Raw genomic sequence first — 12,598 nt, forward strand, 5'->3', positions numbered from 1 at the left:
CTGTGGCCCGCTATGACACGCACCACTCTGATTGGCTGCTCGGCTCCTTCACAACTTCGATTCCGATTGGTGGAGCTTGGCGCGAAGGTGCGCGGCTCCAGCCACACGTAGGGGCAGGAAACAATAGAGCTGAGCGCGAGCCGGGGCTAGAGAGAGCGCGAGCCCGCCCGCGGCACCGGAGCCTGAGGCGGGACAGAAGCGCGAGCCCGCGGCACCGGAGCCGGAGTGGCGAGACCACGCAGCAGTCCGCCCGCAGCCATGGCCGACAAGGAAGGTAAGAGAAGAGGCGGCAGACAGCGCTGCCTCCGCTGAGAGCTTGATCTCGACTGGACCTGAGGTCACACATTCTGGCTCTTCAGATTCTTCTCGGCAGCATTTCACAGAGGCTTGAATACAGCGTATTCCCTCCAAACCCAACCAAACTGTCAGCCGGTGAACCCTCTCCCTCCAACCTGTCACCCCGACCCCATCCCCCAAACCTGTCACCCGGTCATGAGCCTTCCTCCCCAAACCTGTCACCCTGACCCCATCCCCCAAACCTGTCACCCTGTCATGAGCCTTCCTCCCCAAACCTGTCACCCCGACCCCATCCCCCAAACCTGTCACCCTGTCATGAGCCTTCCTCCCCAAACCTGTCACCCTTACCCCATCCCCCAAACCTGTCACCCTGTCATGAGCCTTCCTCCCCAAACCTGTCACCCTTACCCCATCCCCCAAACCTGTCACCCCGACCCCATCCCCCAAACCTGTCACCCGGTCATGAGCCTTCCTCCCCAAACCTGTCACCCTTACCCCATCCCCCAAACCTGTCACCCTGTCATGAGCCTTCCTCCCCAAACCTGTCACCCTTACCCCATCCCCCAAACCTGTCACCCTGACCCCATCCCCCAAACCTGTCACCCTGTCATGAGCCTTCCTCCCCAAACCTGTCACCCTTACCCCATCCCCCAAACCTGTCACTCTGTCATGAGCCTTCCTCCCCAAACCTGTCACCCTTACCCCATCCCCCCAAACCTGTCACCCCGGTCATGAGCCTTCCTCCCCAAACCTGTCACCCTTACCCCATCCCCCCAAACCTGTCACCCGGTCATGAGCCTTCCTCCCCAAACCTGTCACCCTGACCCCATCCCCCCAAACCTGTCACCCGGTCATGAGCCTTCCTCCCCAAACCTGTCACCCTTACCCCATCCCCCAAACCTGTCACCCTGTCATGAGCCTTCCTCCCCAAACCTGTCACCCTTACCCCATCCCCCCAACCTGTCACCCTGTCATGAGCCTTCCTCCCCAAACCTGTCACCCTTACCCCATCCCCCCAACCTGTCACCCTGTCATGAGCCTTCCTCCCCAAACCTGTCACCCTTACCCCATCCACCCAACCTGTCACGAGCCTTCCTCCCCAAACCTGTCACCCTTACCTGATCCCCCAAACCTGTCACCCTGTCATGACCTTTCCTCCCCAAACCTGTCACCCCGACCCCATCCCCCAAACCTGTCACCCGGTCATGAGCCTTCCTCCCCAAACCTGTCACCCTGTCATGAGCCTTCCTCCCCAAACCTGTCACCCTTACCTCATCCCCCAAACCTGTCACCCTGTCATGAGCCTTCCTCCCCAAACCTGTCACCCTTACCTCATCCCCCAAACCTGTCACCCTGTCATGACCTTTCCTCCCCAAACCTGTCACCCCGACCCCATCCCCCAAACCTGTCACCCGGTCATGAGCCTTCCTCCCCAAACCTGTCACCCTTACCCCATCCCCCAAACCTGTCACCCTGTCATGAGCCTTCCTCCCCAAACCTGTCACCCTTACCCCATCCCCCAAACCTGTCACCCTGTCATGAGCCTTCCTCCCCAAACCTGTCACCCTTACCTCATCCCCCCAAACCTGTCACCCTGTCATGAGCCTTCCTCCCCAAACCTGTCACCCTTACCCCATCCCCCCAACCTGTCACCCTGTCATGAGCCTTCCTCCCCAAACCTGTCACCCTTACCCCATCCCCCCAAACCTGTCACCCTGTCATGAGCCTTCCTCCCCAAACCTGTCACCCTTACCCCATCCCCCCAACCTGTCACCCTGTCATGAGCCTTCCTCCCCAAACCTGTCACCCTTACCCCATCCCCCCACCCTGTCACCCTGTCATGAGCCTTCCTCCCCAAACCTGTCACCCTTACCTCATCCCCCAAACCTGTCACCCTGTCATGAGCCTTCCTCCCCAAACCTGTCACCCTTACCTCATCCCCCAAACCTGTCACCCTGTCATGACCTTTCCCCCCCAAACCTGTCACCCGGTCATGAGCCTTCCTCCCCAAACCTGTCACCCTGTCATGAGCCTTCCTCCCCAAACCTGTCACCCTTACCCCATCCCCCAAACCTGTCACCCTGTCATGAGCCTTCCTCCCCAAACCTGTCACCCTTACCCCATCCCCCAAACCTGTCACCCTGTCATGAGCCTTCCTCCCCAAACCTGTCACCCTTACCCCATCCCCCCACCCTGTCACCCTGTCATGAGCCTTCCTCCCCAAACCTGTCACCCTTACCCCATCCCCCAAACCTGTCACCCGGTCATGAGCCTTCCTCCCCAAACCTGTCACCCTTACCCCATCCCCCAAACCTGTCACCCTGTCATGAGCCTTCCTCCCCAAACCTGTCACCCTGACCCCATCCCCCAAACCTGTCACCCTGACCCCATCCCCCCAAACCTGTCACCCTGTCATGAGCCTTCCTCCCCAAACCTGTCACCCTTACCCCATCCCCCCAAACCTGTCACCCTGTCATGAGCCTTCCTCCCCAAACCTGTCACCCTTACCCCATCCCCCCAAACCTGTCACTCTGTCATGAGCCTTCCTCCCCAAACCTGTCACCCTGACCCCATCCCCCAAACCTGTCACCCTGTCATGAGCCTTCCTCCCCAAACCTGTCACCCTTACCCCATCCCCCCAAACCTGTCACCCTATCATGAGCCTTCCTCCCCAAACCTGTCACCCTGATCCCATCCCCCCAAGCCCGTCACCCTGTCATGAGCCTTCCTCCCCAAACCTGTCACCCTTACCCCATCCCCCCAAACCTGTCACTCTGTCATGAGCCTTCCTCTCCAAACCTGTCACCCTGACCCCATCCCCCCAAACCTGTCACCCTGTCATGAGCCTTCCTCCCCAAACCTGTCACCCTTACCCCATCCCCCCAAACCTGTCACCCTATCATGAGCCTTCCTCCCCAAACCTGTCAGCCTTACCCCATCCCCCCAAACCTGTCACCCTGTCATGAGCCTTCCTCCCTAAACCTGTCACTCTGTCATGAGCCTTCCTCCCCAAACCTGTCACCCTTACCCTATCCCCCCAAACCTGTCACCCTGTCATGATCCTGCCTCCCCAAACCTGTCACCCTGACCCCATCCCCCCAAGCTTGTCACCCTGTCATGAGCCTTCCTCCCCAAACCTGTCACCCTGTCATGAGCCTTCCTCCCCAAACCTGGCACCCTTACCCCATCCCCCCCAAACATGTCACCCTGTCATGAGCCCTCCTCCCCAAACTTATCACCCTAACACCTCTCCTAAACCTATTGCCCCGTGACTGCTCCTCCTCAAACCTATCACCCTGACCCCATTCTCCATACCTGTCATCCTGTTATAACATCTCCTTCCCAAACCTGTCACTCTGTCATGACCCTTATTCCCCAACCTGTCACCCTGACACCTCCCACAAACCTGTCATCCCCAACCCTTCTCCCCTAAACCTGTCACCCTGTCATGTCCTATCCTCCCCAACCCTGTCACACTAACCCCATTTCCCAAACCTGTCACCTTGTCATGACCCTTCCTTCCCAAACATGTCACCCCTGACACATTTCACCTATATATGTCACCCCATGATCACTCCTCCTCAAACCTGTCATCCTGATCCCATTCCCCAAGCCTATTACCCTATCATGACCCCTTCCTCCCCAAACCTGTCACCCTCAACACCTCTCTCCAAGCCTGTTATCCCAACATTTCTCCCCTGAACCTGTCATCCTGTGACCTCTTGTTACCAAACCTATCATCCTATCGTGACTCCTCCCCAAACGTATCCTCTTGTCATGACCCCCTCCTCTCCAAACCTATTAGCCTGTAATCCCTCTCCCTCAAACCTGTCACCCTGTTGCGATCCCTTCCTAAACCTATCAGCCTGATTCCAATCCTCCACACCTGTCACCCTTTGATCTCATTCTTTCAAATCTGTTATCCCCTAATCTGTGGATCCTATGACCCTCTCCAAACCTGTCAACCCATCGTGATCCCTCTTCCCCCAAATCTGTCACCCCTTGACTCATCTCCCCAAACCTGTCACCCCATTACCCCTTTCCCCTCCCAGGCCTGTTATCTGAAATCTCTCTCCCCTAAATCTGTCACCCCTCTACCTTCCCTTCAAATCTGTCAACCCTGTCTCCTCTCCCTCAATCCTGTTTATCCCATGACCCCTCCTTCCCAAACCTGACAGCTTGTGTCCCAATCTTCCAAACCTGTCACCCTGTGATTCCCTTCTTTCAAATCTGTCACCCCAAACCTGTGACCCTATGACCCCTCTTCCTCACTTATCACCCCCAAACCTGACACTATATTATCCCTCATCCACAAACCTATTATTCCATGATCTCTTTACCTCAAACATGTTACTCTTGAACCTGTTAGCCTTGAATCTGTCAACCCATGACCCCCTCGCCCTCAAACCTGTCATCCCTAACCCATTACCCTGTGACCCTTGTCCCTCATATCTGTCACTCTCAAACCTGTGAATCCTTAATCCTTCCTCCCCAATGCTCCCCAATGCTTCCTCCTCACACTTGTCATCCCATGACCCCCTTCTTTCAAAACTTGTCACCCATATAAGCTTTCTTCCTCAAATTTGGCATCCTGCAATCCCTCTTCCACAGCGCCATCACCCCTCCTTCCAAGCCTGTCACCCTATGATCCCCTCCCTCAAACCTGTCAACCTGTGATCCCTGCTTCCTGCTCTTGTCACTCCATGATCTTCTCTCCCTCACAACTGTCATGCTGTGACCCCTCTCCCCTTCAACTAGTATCGCTCTATAGCCAATTCAGCCAGTCCTGCCCTGGCTAAGAGCTCGTCATTCTTTTTTCCCTGGAACTGTTACCCGCTTCTGCTTCTGAGGATGCCACTGCTGTCCTTAACATCCATCTTTGAGCATTTGGGGCATAAGGAAATGCAGGATACCTGTATCCCCATCTTTTGTGCCACTCTGTCACACACTCTACTTTTGTGTGTTCATGCAACATCAACATTTTCTTTCATCTGACATGACCTGAGGAAGGGAGTCTTAACTTTTGAAAGCTAGTTGAGAATTATATTAAGATAGTCCAATAAAAGGTATCATTATGTAATTGTTTTTGCTTACTGACCTTTAGTTTCATGGATTCAAGTGGACTAACACAGCAACTACACTACCCACACCCCTTATAGGAATGCTTAAGGTTTCTCATAAATTTGGACTAGAGTATTTCCTGTTTTGAAAGTCCAGAATCATTTTCAGAGTGGTGCTGCATGGAATTTGAGTTCAGTTCATTTGGTTATTCTGCGGTTATTGTGTTTCTGTTTCCAGCGGCCTTTGATGATGCAGTGGAGGAGCGTGTCATCAATGAGGAATATAAGATTTGGAAGAAGAACACTCCTTTTCTGTATGATCTGGTGATGACACATGCCCTGGAGTGGCCCAGTTTAACTGCACAATGGCTTCCTGATGTCACAAGGTAAGCTGAGGCTGATATATAGGAGCCAGATATGTTCCCTTTCTCTTGTTAAGAGTGCAATGTCAAGTGTCTGGAGACATCCTCAGGCACATTTCTCAACTACTGCGCCATCTCCAGCTGACCTGTGTAATTCATTTCTGATACAAACAATGCAGGCCCCTTCAATAAAAATATGATAAAAGTATTGAGGAACAGACATGGAGAAGAAGGCCACAGCTGGAATCTCCCTCTATTCCAAAGAGACTGAACGTCCTTTCTTTTGTCTCATTGGATATTACTGTGTTTTATCAGTTGCTCTAGAAATGAACCTATTATTTTCCAGCTCTTTGTGTGTTCTTTTGCCTTCTCATTATGCTGCTTTGGGTCTGGGGAGATACTCTTGGTCTGCAGCTCTGCTGATTAACAGTGTTTGATGTTACAGGCCTGAGGGGAAAGATTTCAGTATCCATCGCCTGGTGCTGGGGACTCACACATCAGATGAACAGAACCACCTGGTGATTGCCAGTGTGCAGCTGCCCAATGATGATGCTCAGTTTGATGCCTCACACTATGACAGTGAGAAGGGAGGTATGAGAACAGGCAGTGTTGGGGTAACCTTCACATAGATGATCAGCATTCTGAACATTGCTGGGCACCTCACCATCACTTATAAAATCTTCAGAATACTGTTTTTCCTTTCTGTGAAGGAATAAGATTGAACATCCTTATCTCTTTGATTGATGTGGAATTCTCATCTACTCTGGTGGGACTTCAATAATGTAACTTTAACACTAGCAGCCAGATATGATTGTGTGCTGTAAAATATACAGTTCTCTACTCTTTAGGTCTCCATCCTCTAAAGTTACTCTGAAGAATTGCTATTGTAGGCTAATAGAGAGCACAGAGCTACAAAAGCTGGAGAGCCAGTGTCACTTACTGTTTGATATTTAGCAGGTCACAACTTCCCTGTACTCAGGATTAGCTTGGAAAATCTTTGTGATAGGGACCTTACAAATAAAAAATGCCCGGTTTCAAGCCTGTAACAGCGATTGCATTGTCAGAAAGAGATGCGTGAAGGGCAGGGCAGTCACTTAGAAATTTCTATTCATTTGCTTTGGGACATAATTCTCTACAGGGGAAGCAAATGAATATTCTAGTGGAAATTAGGATTACCCTACCAGAGGTTTATATTGTTCTCAGTATTTGTCTTCCCAAATTTGGATTTTTTTTTTTAAGGGTAATTGTGATTTTAGGTAGGAAGTATGTTGATAGCATCAGGTCTCATTCTGTTGTTTCCTGCTTTTTGGCCCAAGTCGTATGGGTCAAGTGGGCAGTTTATCCCTCATTCCTAGAGTAGCATATTCCTTTCAACCCTCTGTCAAGGCTTATTACAATTAGAGTAAATTACAATACAAGCACTTGGTGAGCATTTCCTTTACCAGTTTTTTTTTTCTACTTTTTCAGAGTTTGGTGGATTTGGTTCTGTAAGTGGGAAAATTGAAATTGAAATTAAGATAAATCATGAAGGAGAAGTGAACCGAGCACGATACATGCCTCAGAATCCCTGCATCATCGCCACTAAGACCCCATCTAGCGACGTGCTGGTCTTTGACTATACCAAGCATCCTTCCAAACCAGGTATCCATATAACAAATATTAGAGTAATCAAATGAGCCTTTATACCACTTATGTATAGGTTCTATGTCACAGCATCTCTTGTAATACATCTAATACCTCCTCCATATCATGTGAGACTTCATAATTTTTTGACAGATATGTTAACTTTTCAATCAGTTCTATCTCATGAGCTTGCCTACTCCAGTGTTCCATCACAGGGAATGTTTTCCACAGAGTTGCTATGGTAAATCATGAAGTATGTATCAGATGATTAATTCATTGCTTCTTAGCTTTACCCAGAGGCTGTTTTCCCCACCATCCAAACAAACAAAGGTCTGGTGTGAGTGTGATCATCTCTCTCACTGTGCAAGAAATCTCATGACTCTTCTTTTTCAAAAAATCTGCTACCCCCATACATGACCCTTCTCTACAACCTAACCTAGAACAATTGGGTGAAAATTTAGCAAGTAGAGAGAGCAATCTAAAAGCTTTACCATGAGTTCAGATCTATGGCCGCAGATTGAAATTTCATCCAACTCCAACTGTAGGTCCACCAGAGGGAGCAGGGGTGCCTCATTTGGCACTCCAGAATGTCTCTATATAGTAATGAAATTCTTTTGTGACGTGTCTTCTTGTATGAGCACGCTTTCATTTCAAGATGATACTCTAAGCTTTCACCCATTAACAATGTGATGTTATAATGCCTCTCATATCCTCATATAATGAGGCAAGGATTCCTTCTAAATACCATGTTCAGATCATACCCCATATCAGTCCAGACAAGTGGGTTTTGCATCCTTACCAGCAGATGGAGCCAAAGAATAAAACTTTTCAGGCACTGCTACATAACCAAAAGTGTCACCTGCAGTCCCTAAGAATTTCTCTGTCTCCATCAGATGGTAGAGGTGCAAACCTGCAGTTTGGAGTTCAATTAAAAAACCCCCAAAAAACAGCTAAAATAGAGTGGTGCTCCCCAAGGTGTTAGGTTCTTTTGTGGCCATCCTTGGGTAGAGCAGGGTGAGCTGGGGATTGGAGATCCCTTATCTGGCTCATCCTTCAGCTTCCAGAGGGAGGGAAAGCCAGGGATCCTGATTCTCTCACTCCCTCTGAGGACTTCTCACCTTCAGCCAACATCCAGAAGCAGGGAAGTTTATATTTCCCTTTCACTGGGCTTTTTTGGTTGCTGTTTCTTTAAAAAAAAAAAAAAGAGCACGGCTGATCGGGTGTCTGTATGAGTTAAGCGATTGCTGAGCGATAAGACCAATAGTGAGAGTTAGAAGGGATGCACGCAACTCAGCCGCAGCACTGGGGGTCTGGGACAGCGCCGGCAGGAGCAACTCAGTGATGTGGCTCTCGGGAGTTTATTTTTCCACTGACCATGGGAAAGTGTGATTGGCCTGCAGAGTGAGGCAATCGTGCCTCAATGGGGCCTTGTGTGCCGGCTGTGCTTCTGGAGAGGAAGGGACCTCCGCGGAGGTTTCAGGAAGTAGTCATTGCATGCATTCTTCAGGCCCCATTTAGAAGGCCCTGGGAGCGTCTGAGGAGACAGTGGCCATGTTGCCTTCATGTTGCAAGAGGCATGCAGCTGCTAGGAAGTTCAGGAACTCCCCTGGTGTCTCCAGCAGAGCAATGCCCTGAGGAGGATAGAGAAGGGGCAGGGGAGCCAGATGAGGATGCTGTGGAGAAGGGATCCAGTGGTTCTGAGGATTTTTCCAAAGATTTGGTCCTGCCATTCAATAAGGCCTATTTGGCTAAGAGGCAAGCAGCGAGTAAGCATTCACCCACCAAGAAGTCCCAGTGCTTTGCTAAAAGGCCTAGAGCAGGTACGCAGGCAAGGTCAGGGGGGCTTCTTCGGCTCCTGGGCCTGGGCGCCCATCGGGTGAAGATGAGGACACTTCCAAGGATTCAGAAGGTGAAGGTCTACAGGAGGATCCTTAACGGGACCCTGACGTTGATCCTGTGGGTGCACCAGCAGGTAGTAGGCTTGATGTGGAGGAGGTTCCTATCGCGGAAGGGGATGATCCTAGGGTGGTGAGATTATTCCGTAAGGAAGAACTGCATCCTCTCATTCTCCATGTGCTGGAGGAACTGGGGATCAAGGTCACATAAGATGGGATACGTGGGCCACCAAAGGCTTTTCCTTTGCTGAAGTGGGATTCTTCTGAGGAGGGCCTGAAGGTAGCCAGGTAATGGCTAAGTTGTATCCCTTACCAGAGGAGACCTTGGAGCTTTGGAGACTTCCGAAGGGACTTCCGGCGTTGTCTGTGGTGACCAAGAAGTCAACCATTCCCATAGTAGGGTTGGCTGCACTGAAGGATATCCAGGATCAGAAGTTGGAGATCCTGTTGAAGAGACTATTTAAGGTCTCAACTTTGAGCCTTTGAGCTAAAGTCTGTGCTAGCTTGAAACAGAGAGCTTATTTGTGCTGGGTTCAAATGGCGCAGAAGGAAGACATCAAGATCTTCGACTGATTCCAACCAGGCAGCTTGGTTGGAGGCAGGTGTGGCCTATGTAGCGGATGCCCTGTACGACATGGTCCACATGTCAGCTAGGAATATGGTTTCCATGGTAGTAACACGGAGACTCCTGTGCTTGCAGAATTGGGCGGCGGATGTGTGGTCTAAAGTGCAGTTGTGTAATCTCTCTTTCAAAGGAAAGCTGCCGTTTGGAGAAGATTATTTGGAACAGCTGATGAAACATTTGGGGGAGTTGAAAGGGAACAAGTTGCCCGAGGATGATAAGACCGGAAAGAATAACTTTCCGCCGCGTTCTCACTTTGAGAGATGAGAAGGTTTCATTCCAATAGGAGTTCTCCCACATCCACATAGAAGCGAGGTTCAGGAAGGCAGCAGTCCTTTCGGGGGTCATGTAGACCTTCCCGAGATAGTTCTGGCCAGGGGGCCGGAGGAGGTAAGACCTCCCAATAAAGGCAGGCTGGTCCACTCTTCTCTGGAAGCCTTTGGGGGGGAGACTAGCCCTCTTTTACAAAGTGTGGAACAAAATTACATCTGATCAATGGGTTCTGGAAGTGATAAGAGACTGCTACAATTTAGAATTTTCACGCCCAATCAGAGAGACCTATGTGGTGTCCTGTTGTGCTTCTCGCGCCAAGCGAGAGGTGGAACGGGACACCTAGCAGCTGCAGCGCCTGGATGCCATTGTCCCAGTTCCCCTAAAGGAACAAGGACTAGGAAGATACTCAGTTTACTTTGTGGTTCCTAAGAAGGAGGGCACCATTTGGCCCATTCTCAATCTGCAGAAGGTTAATGCAGCGCTGTGGGCACCATGCTTTCATAAGGAGACGCTGCAGATGGTGAGTACAGCGTTTCGCAAAGGAGAGTTTTTCCCGTTGGTAAGCAGGCTGAATTAACCATGCTTTCTGGGGTGATGTTCTCTGGCAGCTCGGGGTGCAGTTTTCTTTTAATATACAGAGCTTTGCTATGTGCTCATGCACAGTGGTTTCCCATGCAAATCCATCTTCTCTTCAGTATTTTCTTTCTGTGCAGCTGGACGGTTGCGTGGTTGATTTTCTCTCTTCTCTTCATTCGTCACTTACAGTGACCTCCAAACAGCACTTTTAAGTGCTAAAATGGCATTGAAATCACCGGGGTTCAAGTACTGTCAATGCGGTAAGATTATGTCCTTAACGGATGGACATAACTACTCCTACCTCTGCCTCGGCCGAGATCACCAGCAGGAATCTTGCTGGGATTGTGGACTGATGTGCCTGAGAGCCAGGAGGCAGAGGGCTGCCAAAATTGAGAAACTCCGGCAAAGTGAGGTGTCAACGGGCTCTTATACCCCCATTCTCAGAGGCCTGGAGTCAGCCCAATCATTGCTTGGGTGTAAAACGCACAGGGCTCCCCATGGGAAAAGAGGCATGTCAGTGGGACCCATTGACACCTCGATCAGGAATGGCCAGTTGGGAATATTTCCCAGAGAGCCGGAGTCAGTGCAAATGTAGGGTGAAAGCCAAGCAGCGCCACACATGCAGCCTGAATACTGTCTGAGTCTGACCCGTGGCCCTCGATGCACACTGAACGTAAAGGAGTCTGTGGCAACACATAGGATTCATGATGCATCTCCGTCTGAACAACCCATGAAGAAAGCGTAAAAGGAAACGAAGCAAACGTTGATGCCGACGCACATGCCGAGACTGACGCATACGTTGAAATCAATGCATGATGCAAAGTCGACACTTGAGTCAAGACCGAAGCAGTCATCGAAGCCAACTCAACCCTTCAGTCAGTCGACACACTCATCTATGCAGATGACTCAGCTCAAGGAAAAGGACAGACAAGTCTCCACCATTATTGTTGAGGGAAACGCATTTCTCCAAACCTTACGCCCAAGGAACTCATTGGGGGGAAGAGGTGGTGTTCACCTCTCGGTTGATGAGGAAGTCGGATCTTCTCAATCAGAGGCTTTCTCAGAGAGAGCGTCAGCATCTTCCCTCAGAGTTATTTTGATCTGTCATCACTGTCTCATAGGAAGAGACAATCTCCTCATTTGCGGGAACCAATTGATAAGAGACACAAAGTAGCCCCCCCACCCCCAAGAGTCTGGTCCTCTTTGGTGCTCAACCAGTTTACCACTGGTTGAGCACCAAAGAGGACCAGACTCTTGCATACTACAGGTGGCTCTGCCTATGCCTCATGTGGAGCATAGGAGATCTGCCTCCAAGACACAGTCACATGGGGACAAACTTGAAACTGTCTCTCAAATTAAGGATAAAAATGTGGCAGTTCTCTCCCTCACTTCTACACCAGAGCAACAGGACACCTCAAGGTGCTATTATGGGCAATATAAGAAGTCCTATTATCCAAGGCGCCCCTACCGACAACATCCCTCATTTAGGTCACAACCCTACCAAATTTTCCAGCCGCCCAGACAGCAGCCACAAAATCAGACCACAGGTCGTCTGAGGGACCAACGACTTCAGAAAAGACAACCGTGTCCACTCCAAAAACCACAGCAGAATTTTTTTAAGGGGCCTGGGCCACAGCTACCACTCAAAGTGGGTGGCAGGGTAGCTCAGTTCTACCACTCCTGGGAGGCCATCACGTCTGATTGTTGGGTTTTGAGCATCACTTGGGAAGGCTACAAGTTGAATTTCAAAAGAATTCCATCTATCTTGCGCACTGTAGTTCCATTTTGGGATCAGTCATAAACTACACTGTTACAACAATATGTGGGGTCGTTGCTCCATCAGGGGGCTATACGCATTTTACTCTACTCACAGCACCACAAGAGATTCTA

General features: G+C 50.3%; 1 protein-coding gene across 3 annotated transcripts in view; it reads left to right on the forward strand.

Moving 5' to 3' along the window:
* Positions 1-42: 42 nt before the first annotated feature.
* The window catches only part of RBBP4 (RB binding protein 4, chromatin remodeling factor), a 152,179-nt gene continuing 139,623 nt past the window's right edge, over positions 43-12,598 (forward strand). For all 3 annotated transcript variants that reach the window (XM_029571472.1, XM_029571473.1, XM_029571474.1), the window contains exons 1-4: positions 43-274; positions 5,596-5,743; positions 6,165-6,310; positions 7,187-7,360. In XM_029571472.1, the coding sequence (XP_029427332.1) occupies positions 259-274; positions 5,596-5,743; positions 6,165-6,310; positions 7,187-7,360 (484 nt within the window). In that variant the 5' untranslated portion in view covers positions 43-258. The remainder of the gene's footprint in view (positions 275-5,595; positions 5,744-6,164; positions 6,311-7,186; positions 7,361-12,598) is intronic.

Source organism: Rhinatrema bivittatum, chromosome 11, assembly GCF_901001135.1.
Source record: "Rhinatrema bivittatum chromosome 11, aRhiBiv1.1, whole genome shotgun sequence".
Taxonomy (NCBI): domain Eukaryota; kingdom Metazoa; phylum Chordata; class Amphibia; order Gymnophiona; family Rhinatrematidae; genus Rhinatrema; species Rhinatrema bivittatum.